Source organism: Streptopelia decaocto (genome assembly GCF_964273445.1).
Source record: "Streptopelia decaocto genome assembly, chromosome: 1".
Taxonomy (NCBI): Eukaryota; Metazoa; Chordata; class Aves; order Columbiformes; family Columbidae; genus Streptopelia; species Streptopelia decaocto.
Genome location: NC_138663.1, coordinates 4,087,928 through 4,108,365, shown reverse-complemented (window position 1 = coordinate 4,108,365; position 20,438 = coordinate 4,087,928). Strand labels below are relative to the sequence as shown.

At 46.1% G+C, this 20,438-nt stretch overlaps 1 protein-coding gene across 6 annotated transcripts in view; it reads right to left on the bottom strand.

The window, feature by feature from the left end:
* PODXL (podocalyxin like) overlaps positions 1–13,179 on the bottom strand; it is a 50,432-nt gene extending 37,253 nt beyond the window's left edge. For 5 of the 6 annotated variants that reach the window (XM_082048196.1, XM_082048197.1, XM_082048199.1 and 2 more), the window contains exon 1: positions 13,086–13,179. In XM_082048196.1, the coding sequence (XP_081904322.1) occupies positions 13,086–13,122 (37 nt within the window). In that variant the 5' untranslated portion in view covers positions 13,123–13,179. Of the gene's footprint in view, positions 1–5,985; positions 6,041–13,085 lie in introns of those variants that run through there. The other variant, XM_082048198.1, reaches the window with a different exon arrangement.
* Positions 13,180–20,438: the final 7,259 nt, after the last annotated feature.

The window sequence follows — 20,438 nt, the reverse complement described above, 5'->3', positions numbered from 1 at the left end:
CAGACACACCAAACGCTCTCAGGGAAGACAAAGCAGAGAGCTGCAACCCTCATCTGCCAGCTCAAACACAAATACAGCCCCGAAATAGCCGGCATTCCTTTGGCATGGCTCTCCCCCAGGCATTTCTCATCAAATCAGCCAGGCACACGCAGCAGCTTATTTTGGTGGGTTCCTGATATTTTTTTCTGAGGGGTTTTTGCAGGTTTTTATCAGGACTGTTAGAGGGATTGTGATAGGACAAGGGGTGATGGTTTTAAACTAAAGGAGGGGAGATTCAGGCTACACACAAGGAAGAAATTTTTGCCCCTGAGAGCGGTGAGAGCCTGGCCCAGGTTGGCCAGAGAGGTGGTGGATGCCCCATCCCTGGAGACATCCCAGGCCAGGCTGGACGGGGCTCTGAGCAACCTGAGCTGGTGAAGATGTCCCTGCTCATGACAGGGGTGGCACTGGATGAGCTTGAAGGTCCCTTCCAATGCAAACTATTCTATGATTCTAAGGCTGAGATACGCAGAGTCATATGCAGTGGGACCTCAGCAACCACCAGAGCTTGGCATTGGGTCTTGTCCAAAATGCACTAGCATGGTTCCCCCTCACTTTCCCACTAGTAAGCACCATGCTGGGGCTCTGCACCCATCCTAATGTCTATCCAGTTGTCCATGTGATGACCTGACATGATGGGAGTTTCTGGGCTGCCTGCGGAGTATGAACAAAGGGTCCTGCAGGAGCTTCTGGTGGGGCTGAGTCATTTTGCCTTCATCAGAGATGCTGATGAGATGCTGTAATCTCCATTTCTAATGTGATCAGAGGTAGGAGAACCTTGCTCCCTCAGAGGCTGTGCCACCAAAAACCCCTTTATAACCCTCAAAACTTCACCCTGCACAGACCAGACCCATGGCCAGACTTCATAATAGGAGCACAAAAAAAGATGGATTTTTAATTAAGCAGAATTCCAGCTCTTTCCTTTATCAACCCATCAGTTCGGACTTCTGCATTTCCCTCCCCAACCCTTCATAAAGGGCGATCATAAAGGACCATACGAAGTACACGCTGACCATGAGGTCTCCTACTTCTCTTGTTGCCAACCCAACCTTACGTGCCCATTTTTACTGCCCCTCTCCCACCACTCAGCCCTTCTTCCTGTTGTGCCACTTCCTTTGCCAAAAGAAGAGCTGCTTTTTTTTGTTTGTTTGTTTGTTTTTTTTCCCCAACTCATCTGCCTCAAATCATTCCCCAGTAGATGAAGCTACGATTTGGAGGAACACCAGCATGGGGAACATGGACAGTGATGGGCGACAGGCTTTCTGCTCGGTTGTGCAGCCCATGGTGGTGGTTGTACCGGCCACCCTTGCCCTCATTAGTAATTCCTTAACACCAGCACATCTGCTGTCGACCTTCTCCTTGTTGGAAAATCCCTCAGACAACAGAGGTTTAGGTGAGATGGTAAATTATACACCAGACTTTGAGAACCATTCACCATGGCAGAGCTTCTCTGGAGCATGACCATCATGGGATATCTCTCCTCCCAACAGGCTGGGAAGGACTTGGCCTAATGAAATGCCGAGTGGGGGCTGCTGGATCCAACCCAGAGCCTGGTTGATGTTAGAGCATCCTCCACCTTGAGCTGGGCCTAACTGCAGCATATCAGACAACTTAACTGACATCTTGAAGAAGCAGCAGATGCATACACACTGTGGAGGTGATACCCTAATAGCTGTAACAGCTACGTGCAGAGCAGTGGTGGCAAGAGTGGCATTTGCAGTCATCTAAGTGGCAATGATTGCTCTTGCAACTTCCTGCCTAACAAAGATGTCCTTTGAAATGGTCCTCCTATGCTGAGGAGCTCCAGACACTGCACCAGGGATGTATCAGCTGTCAAGATTAAGGAGGTGCATCTAAGTAAGCTGGATGCAGGGCTCCAGGCTCCACCAGGCTTTGTAGAATTGTCTATTATAGTGTTTTACTTTAGAAAGAAGAGAGGAAATTGAGTTTATCACTCCCATCCTTCCCAGATGCCCATGACAGGCATGCAGTGTGGAGGGATGGAGATCCACCAGGTTCTATTAGGCCACGTTGTTTTCCTGGACACAAGAAGGATTGTTTCAAGCCAGCCTTGTCCCATTGGGAAAGGGTGTGTGTGTTGCCATGGGCCACAATCCATCAAGTCCCAATCCCCTCCTAATTTGTGAAAGGCCAAATTTTGTCATCCAGCACCAAAGAGAAGACCAAATACATCGCAGCAGGATTAAACCCAACCAGGACACCCATGGCACTTGGGGAACTTGGATTTTCCAACACTAAATGGGACTGGATGTGGATGTGAGACAAAAACTGGGCAGGCAAGTAAAGGAATACTGATTAATTCTTGCTTTTCCTTCCTTTAATCACTGTCTACTCACACTATGGGCAGATATCCAGGGTACCCAGACACTAAGCATGGGCTTCTGCTGCCTTCAGTTGGACAATCACAAGTTACACATATAAACCTCGGCTAGCTATTTAAATTCTCTCTGCAGATCAAGAAGAAACATATTCAGCTGCTCCATCAATAGTCTAAGCTGCGAAAACTACTGGAAACTGGCAGGTTAAAAATAAAATCGCATCCTCTCCCATTTTAAAGACTAAAAGTGAGTTTTAAGAAAATGTCTTCTGTTTATTCAAAACCCTCAAGGGACATGAAACAATTCATTTCATTTACAAACTCCACCAAAGATCGATGCTTGAGATTTGCTCAATGAATTGCTTAGTGTTAAACTCGAACATATGTTGGAAAGTTTATGCGCCAAGTATCCAGGCCATTGATTACCTGATGTATTTTAAAATAATTGTAAATGCTATTTTGCATCTGTCAGTTTAACAGAAATTTACTCTACAAGTAAAGAGCGATTACCACCAATAAGACCAAAATTAGCATTATTCATCATTACCTAGGAAGACTTAAAAGAGGCATAAATCGGAAACCAAAATGGAGCGGTGGTAGGCTATATAACTGCTTAAACAAATATGTTCATAGTGTTTCTACCTGAAAAAAACACAGCTGGAAGGCAAGAGTTGGCTGTAAATCTCAAAATTTTACAATGAGCACCCAAGGAGAATAAGCCCTGCTTAAGGGATATAGCTATGAATTGTAAATGAAAAACATGATTAAAATCACATCATTCAAATTAAGACTTTCTTCTTCCTTACTTTAAATCATGATTAAAATTCATAATTTAAGCCACATCAATTTAAATAAAGCACCCTGCCATAAGATGAGGTTTTGAACTCTTTGTGAGGATTTAATGAGAAAAAAAAGGATGTTCTCCTGTTGAATGCAGTTAATGGGGATTTATCATGGGTAGAAACTATCTGAGGCCTTCAGAATTGCATACACTGAGTCTTGAGGGGTTTTTCTCTGGCTGTCTGGGAAAATCTGAAGGAAGCAAAATGATTTTCTATATTAGGGTATTATAATAAGCTCAAAACTTTTCTGCAATATGACCGTTCGGGACAGGAAAAGTTATCACTTGTGCCAAAGAGGTCACTGCTGTTTTGGTGTGTGAATTACCCTAGGGCTTGGTCAGGTGTGGAAGCGATAATCTCGAGAGCCACTGAGGTGGGCTGAGATTAACTCCCGCATGCTTCAAAAATGGGGTCAAACGTGTGATTTTCACTTGCCGGTTTCATAGCTGACATGATACCGTGTCCCGTTCCTCTCGTGTTTTGCCCTGGTTGACTCTTGGTTGGATCAGGCTTTGCTGGGAGCCTCACAGCAATTGCCGGTTCATCACATTTTCGGCATACACGCTGCTGCCACCCAGTTTTTTCATCACAACATTTGATTTTGGTGTGTTTATGGCATTGCTTTGATTTGGGATGTATTCATGTGCTCTTTGGAAGAGGCAGTGGAGTGCGCAAAAACTTCACAGTATTGTGTCAAACCAGATCAGGGCACTAATCCATCTGAAAACTAAACCAATATTAGAAAAAGAAGAAGAAGAAGAAAAAGCAAAAAAGAAAAAAAAGAAAAAGAAAAAGAAAAAGAAAAAGAAAAAGAAAAAGAAAAAGAAAAAGAAAAAGAAAAAGAAAAAGAAAAAGAAAAAGAAAAAGAAAAAGAAAAAGAAAAAGAAAAAGAAAAAGAAAAAGAAAAAGAAAAAGAAAAAGAAAAAATAAAAAAGAAAAAGATAAAAGAAAAAGAAAAAGAAAAAGAAAAAGATGAAAAAGAAAAAGAAAAAGAAAAAGAAAGAAAAAGAAAAAGAAAAAGAAAAAGAAAAAGAAAAAGAAAAAGAAAAAGAAAAAGAAAAAGAAAAAGAAAAAGAAAAAGAAAAAGAAAAAGACAAAGAAAAAGAAAAAATAAAAAAGAAAAAGATAAAAGAAAAAGAAAAAGACAAAGACAAAGACAAAGACAAAGAAAAAGACAAAGACAAAGACAAAGAAAAAGAAAAAGAAAAAGAAAAAGAAAAAGAAAAAGAAAAAGAAAAAGAAAAAGAAAAAGAAAAAGAAAAAGAAAAAGAAAAAGAAAACAAGAGGTGGTCTTTTCGTGCATTTACTGTGTATTGTCCACTTTTCCAAGAGACACCCATGGGAATGAGTTTTTATTTTTTTAATTTCTTATTTTCATTTGTTTCAGCTCCAAAACCGAATCAGGTCACCAGCAGCCAGAGAGTGGGCAAGATGGCTGAAAAAATGCTTGAATAAAAATGCTGGTTTTGGGGTCGTGCAATCACAACCAGGTTTGAGGGTTCTCCTTATTAGCTGACCTAGGACCTGGTGGAAATCTTGCTTCTCTTACCTGTGGTTTAAATATTTCTTCTGTTGCTTAATACATGAGAAATGTCCCAAAAGGGCAACTTTAATTGCTTATTTAATATACATATATTTCTATATCTAAAATTATATTTTTATATATGCTATATATATATCCAGGACCTTGGTTCCTTGATGCTGTTCCAGTACAACCACTGCTAACCGGGTCTGTGCTGGGGAGCACAGTGCATCGCTTTAACTACTCTGCTTTCTCTCGTAGTCAAGGCATACAGTATCTTGATAAGCAGCGTGTAACAGTCACCCTGAGAGCTATCCATTTCCCGCAGGCTGCAGCAGTATCATTTAAACGTTTCCATTTTCTTTTTCCCCATTTGTGTACGTGGTGGAATGTCTTATCTCACCCTCCTGCCTTCAGACTCCAGGGAGGACAGAAACAAAGTAGACTTTGCTTTTAGGTTTCAAAGAAGGACTTTCTCAAACACAGCTTCTCCAAACCTTTCTGCAGGGCCTTTCAAGTCCCCCTTGCTAAAGTTAGAAATCTGGCATTTTCTCTTTGCCTGTATCTAGCAGAAGCCACTTAGAATAAATGTCTGACAAGGTTGTCTCCTCATTTCTCTACAACAGTTTTAATACGTCTTTAAGTACTACAGCTTAATAGCTCTAAGCCACTTTCTACCTCGTCCTCCAGTTAAATTTACTAAAATCAATTAAGGCTCAGAGAGAAAATTTCAGCCTCTGTCATTATTCTTCCATTGCAAAATGACCTTCCTCCTCCCGTTCACCAGTCTCGTGAGCCATGTGGCCCAAGACCAAAGCCCCCTGCACACAGAGCTTGTAAGACAGAGAAGAAGCCACAGGATTAATCCAATTCTTATTAAGCACACTAAGAATATGAGCAAGACCTCAAAGTAACATCTAAAATGCTGCTAACTCAGAAGTAAAAAATTACCTTTTCGATTTCGGAAGAGGTTTCAATGCAGATCCCGTCTGCCAATTTCTAAGGCATCTGTCCTGCAACTGGCTCCAAACACAGACCTGGTTTTTAAACCCAAAGACCACGTTCTTCTTATCCACCTTTCCATTTTGCAGCCTTTAAGGTGTACTCCTGACCCACCACTAAAGAGTTCTTCCAAATCCTGAAACCCACATATTTTGGATGTTTTTTAAGCAAATACAGATACTGTTATGCAACATAAGGGTTTCCAGGGGCAGATCCTGGATATTCTTGGTGTAATATCAGACCTTGTTGGAGAGTGTGTACGAAGACAAACATCTGTAAGGGTCAGGTCATCCCAAGACGCATATGAGTTGTCTTTGGAAGATGCTTTTCCCTGGAGACACCATCATCAGTTGGATTCACGGACAATAACATGAGGAAGAAAATTGTTACAATGAGGGTGGTGAAACACTGTCCCAGGTTGGCCAGAGAGGTGGTGGATGAACCATCCCTGGAGACATCCCAGGCCAGGCTGGACGGGGCTCTGAGCAACCTGAGCTGGTGAAGATGTCCCTGCACATGGCACGGTGGTTGGATTGGATGAGCTTTGAAGGTCCTTTCCAACCCAAACCGTTTTATGAGTCTATAAACTCAGCTCCAACCTTAAAGACCTTGGTTAAGTATCTGAACTTACATGCCATTATCTTGAGGCCTTTAGTGGAAGGAAAAACCAACTTGCCAACAGCTACAGAAGACCTGGCAACACCAGGACTCTCAATTTTCCTCTCCTCCACAGGCAGCTCATCCCGGTTTGCCCAAACCAGGGCCCTTTTCCGTTTTGCTGCCACCCAGCTCCAGCACTACACCGAGGCGCAGGAATTTGAACCTTACACACAAGTTGAGCCATGCTGAAAGCCCAATCTCAACATGGCATTTTGCCTTCCCACAGCTGGTTTACTGCAGATGCAGATCTACAAGCAGGTGCTTCAGCGGCGCTGAATTCCCGTCGCCAAAAATAAAGGCTAATTCCCCTTCCTTTATGCCTTCTGCTCTACGCTGGGTGTTGAGGTTTTATACTGAGTTAATTTTAATAAGTCATTTGCATTCTCCCTGTCTCCTTGCAATAGTTTGTCACCAAAGTGTCACCGGTGTCTGCCGAGTGCTCCTGGCCTGCGGCCAAGCAAGCCGTGACACCTGTGTTATTTATGGGACAGAAAAGGTGCCTGCAACATGCAGAGCAGCGTGTGCTGCAGAGATGCAAAGATTTGCAAAGCAGACACATTTCATGATGAAAAAAACTTTAGCGGGAAGATCTGGGTCCCAATAAGTAAATGGTCAATGGAGGATATTGATGTCTTTGGGATTTGGAGCAATTTGACTACATGTCTTGAAAGACAGAGTTGTTGTTTCTTTTTCTCTTTAGGACTGATGGGACATTCTGACATTTGCTGGTTCCTAGTGGCTTTCAGCAATATTTGATACCAAAGGCTGACTCTGAGACACTATAGCTCAAGTCAAGTGAATATGTGCATGTAACCCCCAAGAAGGTCACCCTAAACTGGTGTCTGGAGCATATTTGTTATGAGGAGAGGTTGAGAGCGCTGGGGCTGTTCAGCTGGAGAAGAGAAGCTGAGAGGAGATCTCATCACTGTTTATAAATATCTCCAGGGTGGGTGTCAGAGGATGGACCAGACTCTTTTCAGTGGCGCCCAACGACAGGATGAGGGGCAATGGGCACAGACTGAAGCACAGGAGGGTCCATCTGAACATGAGGAGAAAATTCTTTACTTTGAAGTGCCAGAGCCTGGCCCAGGCTGCCCAGAGAGGTTGTGGAGTCTCCTTCTCTGAGACATTCAAACCCGCCTGGACACCTTCCTGTGTGATCTGCTCTGGTGACCCTGCGTTAGCAGGTGGGTTGGACTGGATGGTTTCCAGAGGTCCCTTCCAACCACAACCATTCTGTGATTCTGTAAAATAACTCACCCCAGAACTTTGTACTCCCGGAAGGCAGTAACAATAATATTGGCATTTTCCAAGGCTCCTCCAGGCATTCACTATTTCTAGCACTATTTGCAATTCAAAGCCAGCAGCTACCCTGAAGCAGGCCGAGTCATCCTCGAAGGAACCTATCTGTCTCCCTTGCCTGTGGAAGGAGACGAGGACACCGATACACATCAGCTGCAATTTTAGCTAGAAGAAAAATACCCCTCCATGAGCAAGGGTTCGGGTGATCACATTGTAGAGGGGGGGGGGGGTAGAAATGAGCAATACAAAATCAGCAACTCCTCCTGAATCACAGCACAGGGTTGAGCTCCAAATTTACTGGGTGTCATAAAAGTCCTCTAAATGTGACTATTGACTTCTCCCCTTGCAGCATCGTGAGATTGCTTCTGGCCATGGAAAGCTGCTGTTGCATTGCAGCCCCCTGCTCACGGGGTCTTCATTGATGCCATTTGTACTGCAGCAGCCCTGGAGACCCCAAGTGAGGGCATCTCCCCATCCCTGAACACTTACTGCTTGGTCTTTCCACATAGTTTAAGCAGACACTTGCAAAACAGAGAAAAGCTGTGGCGCAACCAGTCCTTTAAGCAGCATTTCAGCTTGTCAGTTCATTGCTTATTATATATGATTTTTGCACAATAACATGGAAGATCATCTTTTCCTCCCCAGCTCTGCCTACCTACTTGGACAGGGCTGTTTAGCTCAAAAGAAACATTTATTAGGATATAGGCTAGTCCTGATGTTTAGGCACCTTGAAACTGGTGCTGTGATCACGGCTGGTGCTGTGATTCTGCCTCCACTCAGTTTTAAGTGGATCTACATATTCCTCAGAGCAAAACAACATGGCACTTCAGCCCAGCGCTACAACAGACAGATATTAGAGACATTAAAAGCTGACAAAGCTCAGACGAGCTGTCCCCATCCCTCCCAAATAACAAAGAAACAATGGGAGAAAGCGCCTCACCCTGGGGTGTGGGATATCATCACAAAAAACAATTTAGGGGAAAAGACAGGGATTTTTTTTTTGGTTAAGGCCCAGTGGCACATGGAAAAGGTTTTGGAGGAGATGGGTGGTGCATCCCCAAACCCCACCATGCAGTGGGAGTCCCCATGCAGAACAAGGCTCAAGCCTTGTTGTCTCATACGCTGCAAGAGAAAGACTCAGTGGATTTGCTGGACAATCCTAAGACCAAAGGCACTGCTCTCTGCAACGTGGACTATTCGTCAGAGCCCTGGGGCTTGCAGAGAACTGAGCTCAGGTAGGTGGAGAACAACAAATGCCAGATGACTGTGTGCATCGTTTAGATTAAAAAAAAGAAAAAGCAGGTTTTGGTCAGGAGCACTGTGTGAAGGGAAGGGCAAGGCATTGCAAGAATTCAGAAACAACATCCTTAGGTGGAGATTGGCCAGTTGTGGAAGAAGCTGTGCACGTAAACAGGCTTTTGATGAGGAAGTTGGCAGAAGCATGTGAAAACGCTGCAGAGAGTCTGCAAGATTTCACATGCCTGCACACAGGGAATGGACCAAACCGGGCCACCCGGATTCCTGCGAACTTCAAACCCTCCCGTGACGTTCGGCTCTTGGCAGAGCTGAAGGTGACTGGCTGTGACATAAGCGTGCTGTCAGGCTGGGAGAGGGAGGAATTTATACGCACCCACGGGTGGGTTGTTTGCTATGTGCTTGGTCCTGCTACTGCTGGGACCACCTGAAGATGTAGCTACTGAGGGCACCTGGGCTTGGGGCTTGAGCCCCCACAGCACAGAGCAGCTCAGCTGGATGTTTTGACAGGATCTCCCCCCCCAGAGCATCACTCTGTAAGGATGAAGCCCCACTCACCCCATCCTCCCCAGCCCCACAGAGCAACAAGGGGCTCTGGCTGCTGCGGTGGGTCCTTGGGAACAGGGCAAAGGGGCCACCCAGTCCAGCATTGTGGAGACAGGAGCAAAATTCAGGGCAGGTGCGAGCAGGTGGGATGGATGTGGTCCTGCACCTAAACCCCAACAGCTCATCTCTGCTCTCATATAGCGATATAACACCCAGAGTAATACGGGGGCTACTGCACAGCTTGAGGGATCCTTGCTGGCTGTAATTAACCTCCATCAGTCCCCATGGCTTGAGCCCCAAAATAACCCAGAGCTCGTGTCGTCAGGCTTAAGTCTTTTAGAAAGTGCAGTTGGGGAAATAAAATGCATGATTTATACGTCAAATAATAAGCAAAGTGCAACCCCAGCCTCTCTGCAAATGCTGAGAGCAGATATTTCCAGCCAGTCTCACATCACCACCAACATGAATGATCACCAGTCTCCTCGTCATAAGCCTTTACAGCAGCTCTCTGGAATTAAATCAGTGTATTGCGTGGTTCCAGCTCCTTTCATCCAAGGATCTTTCAAGTGTTGTACAAACAATTCTTTAATTAAGCCTCCTAAACAGACCCATGGGGTATCATTACTTTATCTGCTTTGCCACTGGGGAGTCAAAGGCATTGCACTGCTGAAATGGCTTGCAAAAAAGCTGTAAAAACCTTATCGAAGTTCCTCCAACAGCAAATGTATAAGACGCACTCCGCTTCAATGTTGATTTTAAAACTCCTTGGTTAACAATTTTTTCCTCCTGCCGTAGGCATGGCCCAAATTGCCTGATCCTGCCTGTGTCAAGATTAGTATTCAATAGATCAAACGGATTGTTAAAAAAGACACATCTTTGACAGCCCGTCTTGGACAAACATGAACTCCCCGTACCAGGGAGCCAGCGCAGCTTTGGGTATGAAAAGGGGTGTTTTGGCAACAAGGATTTAAAACCCATCAATCTGCCGTTTGCTTTCAGCTGGGCAAAGGGTTGATCTCCAGTAAAACCCTTTCCTGCCTTTTTTGCCCCTAGGGCAGGTTTGAGCTGTGGCTCTTTTTAAACCTTTGAGGATAAGAAGTATCGTTTTTCTCTTCCCGATTAAATTTTGTTATCGTACCCCCTGTGGGACAGAAGATCTAATATGGGGAAAGCATAAATAAAGTAAAATGTCCTGTGAACACACGGTAATGGGTAACTCTGAGCCTCTTGCAGGCTGGTTGAATTTCGAGATGTTATTTGCCTGATGTCACATTCGCTGCATTTCTTGCACAGAACGGCTGTGCCTTGTCTGGGGATGATTTTATTCTGATTTACAGCAGGGGAAATAAGGGGGAATCTACAGAATCAGGGGGCTGGGATGATACGAACCCAGAAGCCAGTATTTCTAGCAAAAGAGTCATACCGCAAATAGCTGCTTTTAAAAACTTCAGCAACCTTGGGCTTGATTCTGCTCTGTCTCACGCACGATGTTGTCACCATCTTCCCCACGACACCCAAAACCACGTTCCAAAATCCCAATTTCACATCCAATTTAAACAGAGCAAATCATGCGGGTTCCATCCTGATTTTTAAGATACCAAAAATCTTACAGTTTTGCTTGAAAATTCAACTTCTTCCCATTTTTAGGGAAGGGGAGGGAAAGACGAATTTTAGGCTTGGACTAACTCAGATGACTGCAGCAGATACCAGCCTTAGAGTTAAGACCCCAAACCCAAACACCCATCGAGGAGGGATGCCTGTTTTGGCTCCTAAGGAAGAAAATCCTGGTGCCAATACCCGGAGAGCAACATAAAAGCACCTCTAAGAAGCTTATTTCAAAACTTAGGCGCAGTAACGAATGGCGGAAAACGCTGTTTTGAAGGATTTAATCAAATAATTTCCCAGAAAAACGTAATAGGATCACTTGAGAGTGCTATAGAAACAGGTTCCCCCCACCATCCTACTGCTAAATGCCTGTTTTGTACCAATCCCAGCTTATTTATCACTCTGTTTTGAAAAACAGAACAAAACCTTCTGAGACAGCAAAGTCAGCTAAACTCAGCTAAATTCTGGCTGGCACAAGAAAAATTGCATTAACGGTTCTTGCTTTATGCCAATATTAATAAGGCTGACACTTCTTGAGTTTTAATGGAAAGAGGAATCTCTGGTTTTAAACCCCACATCGGTGTCAGGGGTAGATGGGGGCTCCACACACACTCGCCCACCAAGTTCCAACACGGTGAGTCCCAAGAGGAGCAGAAAAAAACCCCAGCAAGGCTGAGATTTCAGCCAGACATCCATGAATTCACCCCATATTTAAACCCCCAGGGCCCTGCCTCCACTTGTGCTTTTACCTCCGGAGCATCCTCCAGCTTTTGTTACCTTGAATAAAAGCACATTCAGCTCAGCAGAGGCTCTGCTGGGGGATAGGACCCAGAGCAAGATTTCACTTATTTTATTTTATTTTATTTTATTTTATTTTATTTTATTTTATTTTATTTTATTTTATTTTATTTATTTTATTTTATTTTATTCTATTCTATTCTATTCTATTCTATTCTATTCTATTCTATTCTATTCTATTCTATTCTATTCTATTTTACTTTATTATTATTTCCCTTCTTCCTCCTCTTCCCTGAACACAGGGTAGAAATACCCCCCTCTCCCTGCCTTTATTCTCTTTAAAAATAATCAGTGCTTTTCCTCTCCCCGTCACTTTTCAATGCAGTTTATGGCCATCCCTCCGACAAAACACCCCTCTGAAGAGCCGGACCTCCCTCTGTATCACCCACAGCCATCTCCACAACACCCTTAATCCCAGCACTATTGCAGGACCCGAGACATGATTTCCACTCCCACTCCCAAACCTCCCCAGTGGGATGCAGCCCACTCCATCCCGCATAGATACACAGCTGCTCCCCAGCAAAGGGTCTCCAGAAGTTTATCCCTTTTTCCAACTCCATCATCAACTTCCATTAGGAAACTGCTGTTTCCCACGAGATTTTTCCCCCTCCTTTCCCACAGCACCTCCACAAACCAGGGACGAGGGCTCACGTTCAATACGTGCAGCACCTTGCGCGTTGGACCATCTCAAGGCCAAATTTCCCCCCTCGCTTTGCTCAATGGGACCCCAAAAGTCGGTTGTGAGGCTCAGCGCTTTCCATATCGGTCTCACAAGAGCCCAAACCCTCGACCAGCGGCTTTGTGAAGCTGCATGAGTGAAGAAGCGGCGCGTTCGGCTCATAAAGATAAAGAAACAAGCACTGCGGCTCTTGGCGCCCCAAGTTGAGCCGCCGCGGACGGTTTGATGTGCTTAGTTTCTAAATAAGAGGGTTAATAAGCCTGGATTTAAAAAGCGGGAGGGGGGCACTAAGCATCCTCCAGTTTATTTTCCGCCTTTCTGCCCCATTTGCTTCAAAGTAAAGGCAAAAAGCGGGGGGAGGCGAAAAGGAGAGGGATGCTTGAACGGTGGGGGAAAAAAAAAGCAAGGAGAGGGGGGAAAAAAACAAGTGGGGGATGGAAAGAGGGGAAGATGAGGGGGGAGATGAGTTGGGGGGAGACTCGGAGAGGTGGCTCTTACCGAGCAGCAGCAGCGGCAGCAGCAGCGGTGCCCGCATGGTCCCCGGCGCTGCCGTCCCCGGCGCGGCTCCCGGCGCTCTCCCCGGCGGGGCGGGCGGGCGCTGCCCTCCCCCGGCCCCGGCCCCGGTCCGACCCCCCCGCGCTCCTCCGGTCGCCGGGGGAGGTGCATGGAGGCCCCGGCCCGCCCCCTCCTCCGCCCCCCGTCTCGGAGGGGAGAGACCCGCGGGGAGGGCTGGGGATGGAGGGTGGCTGCAAGGTGGTTGGGGAGGCGGGGAATTGAGTGGGAAGATTTGGGGGTTTGGTTGGGATGTGGGTTTGGGGTTCGCATCTGCATTGGGGGGGATTTGGAGATTTTGCCAGGGTGAGACGTTAGGGGGGATTTGGGGTTTGAAACTACATGGCGGGGATTTGGAGGTTTCATTGGAATTAGGGAGGTGGGGAGGATTTGGGGTTATTGTTAGGATGGGGGCTTGGGGAGGGGTTGGGGTTTCCATCTGCATGGGGGAGAATTTGGGGTTTTCATCAGCATGGGAGATTTGGGGGGAATTTGGGTTCAAACCTACATGGGGATGGGATTTGGGGGTTCATTGGAATTGGGGAGGTGGGGAGGATTTGAGGGTTTTGTTGGGATGGGGGTTTGGGATTCACATCTGTATTGGGGGGGGATTTGAGGTTTTCACCAGGGTGAGAGGTTTGGTGGGGAATTTGGGGTTTGAACCTACATGGGGGGGATGAGGGAGTTTCATTTGAATTAGAGAGGTGGGGAGGATTTGAGGGTTTTGTTGAGATGGGGGCTTGGCGGGGTGTTGGAGTTTCCATCTGCATTGGGGGGGATTTGGGGTTTTTGCCGGGCTGAGAGGTTTGATGGGGATTTGTGTCTCCAGCAGCATGGGAGGGATTTGAGGTTCTCAGCAACATGGAAGGATTTGGGGTTTCATTGGAACCTGGGAGGTGGGGAGGATTTCAGGGTTTCGTTGGGATGGGGGCTTGGAAGGGGTTGGGGTTCACATCTGCATTGGGGGTATTTGGGGTTTTTGCCAGGGTGAGAAGTTAGGGGGTGATTTAGGGTCCTCACTTACATGGGGAGGATTTAGGGGTTTCATTGGAGTTGGGGAGGTGCGGAAGATTTGTGGGTTTTGTTGGGATGGGAGCTTTAGGGAGTGGGTTGGGGTTTCCATCTGGATGAGGGAAATTCGGAGTTTTCATCAGCATGGGAGATTTTTGGGGGATTTGGGGTTCAAACCTACATGGGGATGGGATTTGGGAGATTCATTGGAACTGGGAAGGTGGGGAAGATTTGAGGGTTTTGTTGGGATGGGGGTTTGGGGTTCACATCTGCATTGGGGGGGATTTGAGGTTTTTGCCAGGGTGAGAGGTTAGGGGGAATGTGGGGTTTGAACCTACATGGGGGGGATTAGGGGACTTCATTGGAATTAGGGAGGTGGGGAGGATTTGAGGGTCTTGTTGAGATGGGAGTTTGGGGGGGATTTGGAACACCCGCCTGCATGGGGGGATTTGGGTTTTTTGCCAAGGTGGGAGGATTGGAAGGGATTTGGGGTTTCAACATACATGCAGGGGATTTGGGGGTTTCATTGGAGTTGGGAAGGTGGGGAAGATTTGAGGGTTTTGTTGGGAATTGGGGCTTGGGGGGTAGGTTGGGGTTTCCATCTGCATTGGGGGGGATTTGAGGTTTTTGCCAGGGGAGAGGTTTGGTGGGGAATCTGGGGTTTGAACCTACATGGAGGCGATTAGGGGGTTTCATTGGAATTGGGGAGGTGGGGAGGATTTGAGGGTTTTGTTGGGATGGGGATTTGGGGTTCACATCTGTATTTGGGGGGATTTGAGGTTTTTGCCAGGGTGAGAGGTTAGGGGGAATGTGGGGTTTGAACCTACATGGGGAGGATTAGGGGGTTTCTTTGGAATTAGGGAGGTGGGGAGGATTTGAGGGTTTTGTTGAGATGGGGGTTTGCAGAGTGTTGGTGTTTCCATCTGCATGGAGGGGATTTGGGGTTTTTGCCAGGTTGAGAGGTTTGGTGGAGATTTGTGTTTCCAGCAACATGGGTGGGACTTGAGGTTCCCAGCAACATGGGGGGATTAGGGGTCTTCATTGGAATTAGGGAGGTGGGGAGGATTTGAGGGTTTTGTTGGGATGGGGGCTTGGGGGGATTTGGGACACCTGCCTGTATGGGGGTGTTTGGGGTTTTTGCCAGGGTGGGAGGGTTGGGGGGGGTTTGGGTGTTTCCACCTATGTAAGGAGGGAGTTGGGTGTTTCATTGGAGTTGAGACATTGGGGAAGGTTTGGGGTTTTTGCTGGCAGGGGGTTTGGGGAGGGGTCAGGGATCTCACTTGCATGAGGAGGTCTGGGTGTTTTGTTGGGCTTGGGCAGGGATTTGGGGTTTTCATTGGGGTGGTTGGGCTTCCCACCGCATGTAGGGAGATTTGGGGTGTTTATGAGGGTGGGACAATTGGGAGTTTTCATCTGGATGGGGGTTTGTAGATTGATTTTGGATTCCTACCCACATGAGTAAGGATTTAGGATTTTCATCTGGATAGGGTCTTGAGAATCAGTTTGGGATTCCCACCTGCATGGGGAAAATCAGGTGTGGATTTGGGTTTTTCATCTGGCTGGGGATTTGGGGTATTGTTTTGGACTCCCATCTGGGTGGGGATTACTTGGAGATTTTAATCTAGATAGGGTTTTATTTGGGATTCTCACCATGGCTGGGGGTGGATTTGCTGTTCTTATCTGCAGGTGGGTCTAATCTGAGATTTCTGTCTGCACTGGCTATGCTCCAATGGTACAAAATTCCCCAGGTCCCTCCTCTTCCTCCTTAGTGACATGAGAAATCCCTGGAGCAGGAGATGGTGAAGGCCCAGGGGATGCAAAGTGGGGCGTTTGCTGGGGGGACAGCTGTGGTCACTCCTAGATCTAGAGTCTGGGCTTGATGCTTACATCCAAGCTTCAGACCCACACGTTGTTCCAGCACCCCCTCCAAAACTAAGCTGCGCTTTCAAATAGTAATTAAATAAAATAATGTACATTTGAATAAAATATTTGCTGAGAAAGGTTTGCACCAGTTTGAGACTAACTTGAAGGAAGCAACATGCCCAAAGTACCGAGGACAAACTTTTTGTCAAATCTTAACATCTTTTATGGTGAGTGGGAAGGGTGTTGAAAGTTTTTTATGTACGTTCAGGCAAGGAGCGTTCGCTGCAGTTAGGAGGAGACTAAAAATAAGCTCACAGCTTTGCACTGAATCCTCCCACTTGCACTGGCAGATCCAGCTGATCCATGAACCTTCCCAGCCTGGACCCAGAGGTGGTAAAAATAACCTTCACTCCAAAAATGACTCTTCAAATTTGGTTTTCTTGATGCCTGCAGTTAAAAGTGGACTTTGTTCTTGTTGCAAGGTCACCTTGAGAAGACTTGAGGAGATGCTTGGGTTAGATTGCTCAGTCCTCCCTCCCTGCTTTGCATGTTGTCCCCAGAAAAGGCTTCTTGTCCTGATTTTAGCTTCTGGGTCAGCACAGCAAGACTTTCCATGTCCCTCAGCCCAGCCTCACCTCCTCTTGCTGCAACTCTGTATTATGCTGTACCTAAAAGCCATTGAAACTTGAGTTGTAATAAATGATTGTATGTGTTGATGCACATTATTAATTGTGCCAGTATTATAGTTATTTCTCTCTCTGCAGAATATTTTTAATAACAGATCATATTTTTCCCCCCAGCTCTCCCAATCAGCATATTTTGGTATTAACTACCAAGTCAAGATAGCTTAGGGAAAAACCTAAAGTGCACCAGTATAATAGCGTCCCTGGGATGGAAAGGAGGGGAGTGGTGCTGAGCTCCTTGAACTCTCTGTTTACTGCACCAGCAACTGTAATACACTGCAAAAATAACCCGCAGCACTTGGGGTAACAGTGTCTCAGAGACTGGGGCTCCCCCAAAGTGTGTTGAGTCTCCATGCTGGGCAAAGGCTGTGGGGAGAATAGGCAAGAGCAGAGATGCCTTGGCAGAAACTAAAATCGCAGAACCATAGAAGCATAGAATATTTTGTGTTGCAAGGGACCTTCAAAGCTAATCCAGTGCCACCCCTGACATAAGCAGGGACATCTTCACCAGCTCAGGTTGCTCAGAGCCCCGTCCAGCCTGGCCTGGGATGTCTCCAGGGATGGGGCATCCATCACCTCTCTGGCCAACCTGAGCCAGGCTCTCACCACCTTCAGGGGCAACAATTTCTTCTTCATGTCTGGCCTGAATCTCTCCTCATTTAGTTTAAAACCATCACCCCTTGTCTTATCGCAACAGGCCCTGCTCAAAAGTCTGTCCCCATCTTTCTTATTGGCCCCTTTTAAGTCCAGAAAGGCTGCACTAAGGTCTCCCTGGAGCTTCTGTTCTCCAGCTGAACACCCCAACTCTCTCAGCCTGTCCTCCCAGCAGAGCTGTTCCAGCCTTGGATCATTCCTGTGGCTCCTCTGGCCTCTCTCCAACAGGTTCATGTGTGTTCATGTGTCCTGTGCTGAGGCCAAAAAGTAGACCTAAGGAAAACAGAATGGCTTGAAACCCACTTAGAAATCAGGTGGCCTTCAAGAGCCATTGGGTTTCCTCTGCAATTATTGCACTGAGATTTAGGAGGAGAACAAATTCATCTGGTTGGTCTCATCAAGAGATCTGGGCTGTGCTTCTTTGGCCTTGTGCAGGGAGGAGGAAACCTCACCCCATGGGCAACTGATGCTTAGATTGCTGATCTGGGCTGTAGGACTTTCTTTAAATTATCAGAACAGGCACGCTGCCCCTTACAGGGAGTTTTGTCAGCTCTTAGTGTGCCTGGTGAACCTCCTTTTGCCTTAAGAGTCAAGGAGAAGAGTGCAGCCACCTCAAGGGGAGGATGGATGCTGTGCAGAAATCTTTCTTTGGGGTTTTTGTCGTTAACAGTGGATACCCAAATGATAACAGCTCTGCCATCTGTGCTGGTTATTGCTTCGCACTCAGCAGGGATATCTCCAGAGGGTGTCCAACCTCCTCTCCCACTGTATGGCCATGCAGCTCCTCCGTTGATGCAATCCTGGGTGCTGGTGATTGCCATGGTGGCTAAAATAACAGCACAGCCTCCACTTATTGGGAAAACCGATTCATCCAGAAACATGCTGTTAAACTTCATTTTCCAAGGGGGAAGCAGAAAGGACTCACACTATTTCTGCCGCTTTGCAGGGTGCAGGCTCCTGCCCACTTGCATCGACTCCAAATCTGCCTTGCGTCTCTGCCACAAAGGGGATAATTACTAAGAGGGTGTCAGATCGAGACTATGAATCACGAGCAGCTGAAGGTAGAAAGAAAGGGACATTTAGCGTGACTGCTTCAAAAACTGGATGTCTGTAAAGCATATCCTGCTCCGATGCCTAACCATCAGCTGGGGGAAAAGGGCAGAAAAAGCCCAAACTTGGGAAACCGTGCACTTCTTGGGCTGTCAAACAGGCATTGGAATTTCATAGAAACTGGTAACCAGTCTTCTGTACCCCAAAATATTCAGCGTATGTAGCTGGGAGCTTTATCACAAGTATCCCAGCTCTGCAGGTTTTTCCTAAATACCAGCACCTTGGGGTCAGCAAATTATGTAAAGACTTTAGTTTTTAACTCCAAGCATGAGAAGCAATGACTTAGAGGTGTAGAGAAACCTTTCAGAGAATGGTCTGCACATCTGCCTGAGAAACAGAAACAAAAATATAAGAATTTACAGTCAAATTTATTATTAACATTATTATTATTAAAGATCTCATGGGCTTTAGTCAGTCAGATGACTTTTTAACCTATATTGGTGTGATAATGTGCACAGATTCACATACACCTGGTTCCTTATGTCTCAGATGAATATTTACTTAAGATTGTGAAAGAGCAGGACAGGGAGCCTGTGGTTTTAAGGTATGTAAGTCAGCTGGGACGAAACTGTCTCAGGAGGAGGAAGAATTCATGTGAAACAAGAGTTCTTTGTTGGGGAAATACTAAGATGCTTTCATGGTTGCCCCAAAGGCTACGGAAACCCCATTTATTCTGCAATTTTAAAGTAAACTGGATGAAGGAGAAGCAAACATAAAGTAGGAGATGCTCTTGTACTTCACAGTGCTGGGATAAATTCCCAAAGAAAACTTTTTATTTTCTATGCTATGTAATACCTTCTTAGCTGTGTTCAGACCTGTCATAACATTTGACTGACGTCTCCAGGCATCCTTGCAATATTTACCTCTTTTCACAGAAAAATGACCGAGAAAAGCCTATGCAGTATGAAAATCCTCGGGCTGAGATCCAGTTTGGGATCATTTAACTTGCCAGTAACCCGATTTTATTGAAAGTCATCAGATATCTTCCTTGTGCAATGGGGCACAAAGTCATAGTGTTTGGAATTCAGATTAGGGGTTAGGGTGGGAAGATGAATGGCAGCGCACAGAGCTGATACCTCCAGCATGAACAACAGCACATGGGCTCCTGGGGTCATGATCATAAGTGGCTGTTTCGGTAAGGAAATTAAAAAAAGAATCCAACCAGCCAACCAAAACAAAACCAAAAAGCAACCACAAACTACCCTTCCTTTAGCAAGAGACAAAAATACCTATGGTCTGATGTCCGCCTGCCTGATAGATAGGAAATGGGACCACTGATGGAGAGAAACTTGCAGCTAGATGCAAAGCAAAAAGACTGCTCATGAGAAGAGGGACAAAGTCTGTGGTGTGCATGGGATGGGGAATGGAGGCAATTTCCGTGTATTTAGGAAGATGTGGCATCCAAAATGTCATGTGGGGGTCTATTTCTTAGCCTTGCACCTGACCCAGCAGGAGGAATTGAAATGCAGCTTGTCCCAGGGGCAGGAATTGTCTCGAGAAAGCTAAGAACAGTCTGGGATTCAGCTCACAATGCAGCTGCAGTTTCCCAAACTCCTGCCAGTGAAGAGGCAAAAATCCTTTTGGAATTGATATATCAGACAAAGACTTCTAAAATCTGGCTTCAGCCCTCAGCTCTGAAATAAGCTCCTGATCTCAACTATGATCCTGTTTTGAAGCACATCTGTTCCTCCCCTTTGCTTTAGACTTGGCCGCTCAGGCAGGTATAATTGCTGATTCTCTTGGGTTTAATTTTTTAAGAGGAGAAGTGAGAAACCTCATTTTCGGCAGGTTGCCAACCCGCCTGCAATGCACATGCTCCAGGAGGCTGCTCACCATCTCAGCCACACACAGATGCACACACGTACCCATCTGTGAGTGGATTCAGGTCTGGATCAAGGCACCTACATTAGGGCATCCATGTGTCCAGGGTAGCTGTAGGTATCTTGGACACAAGAGGGAAGTTTTTCACCATGAGAAC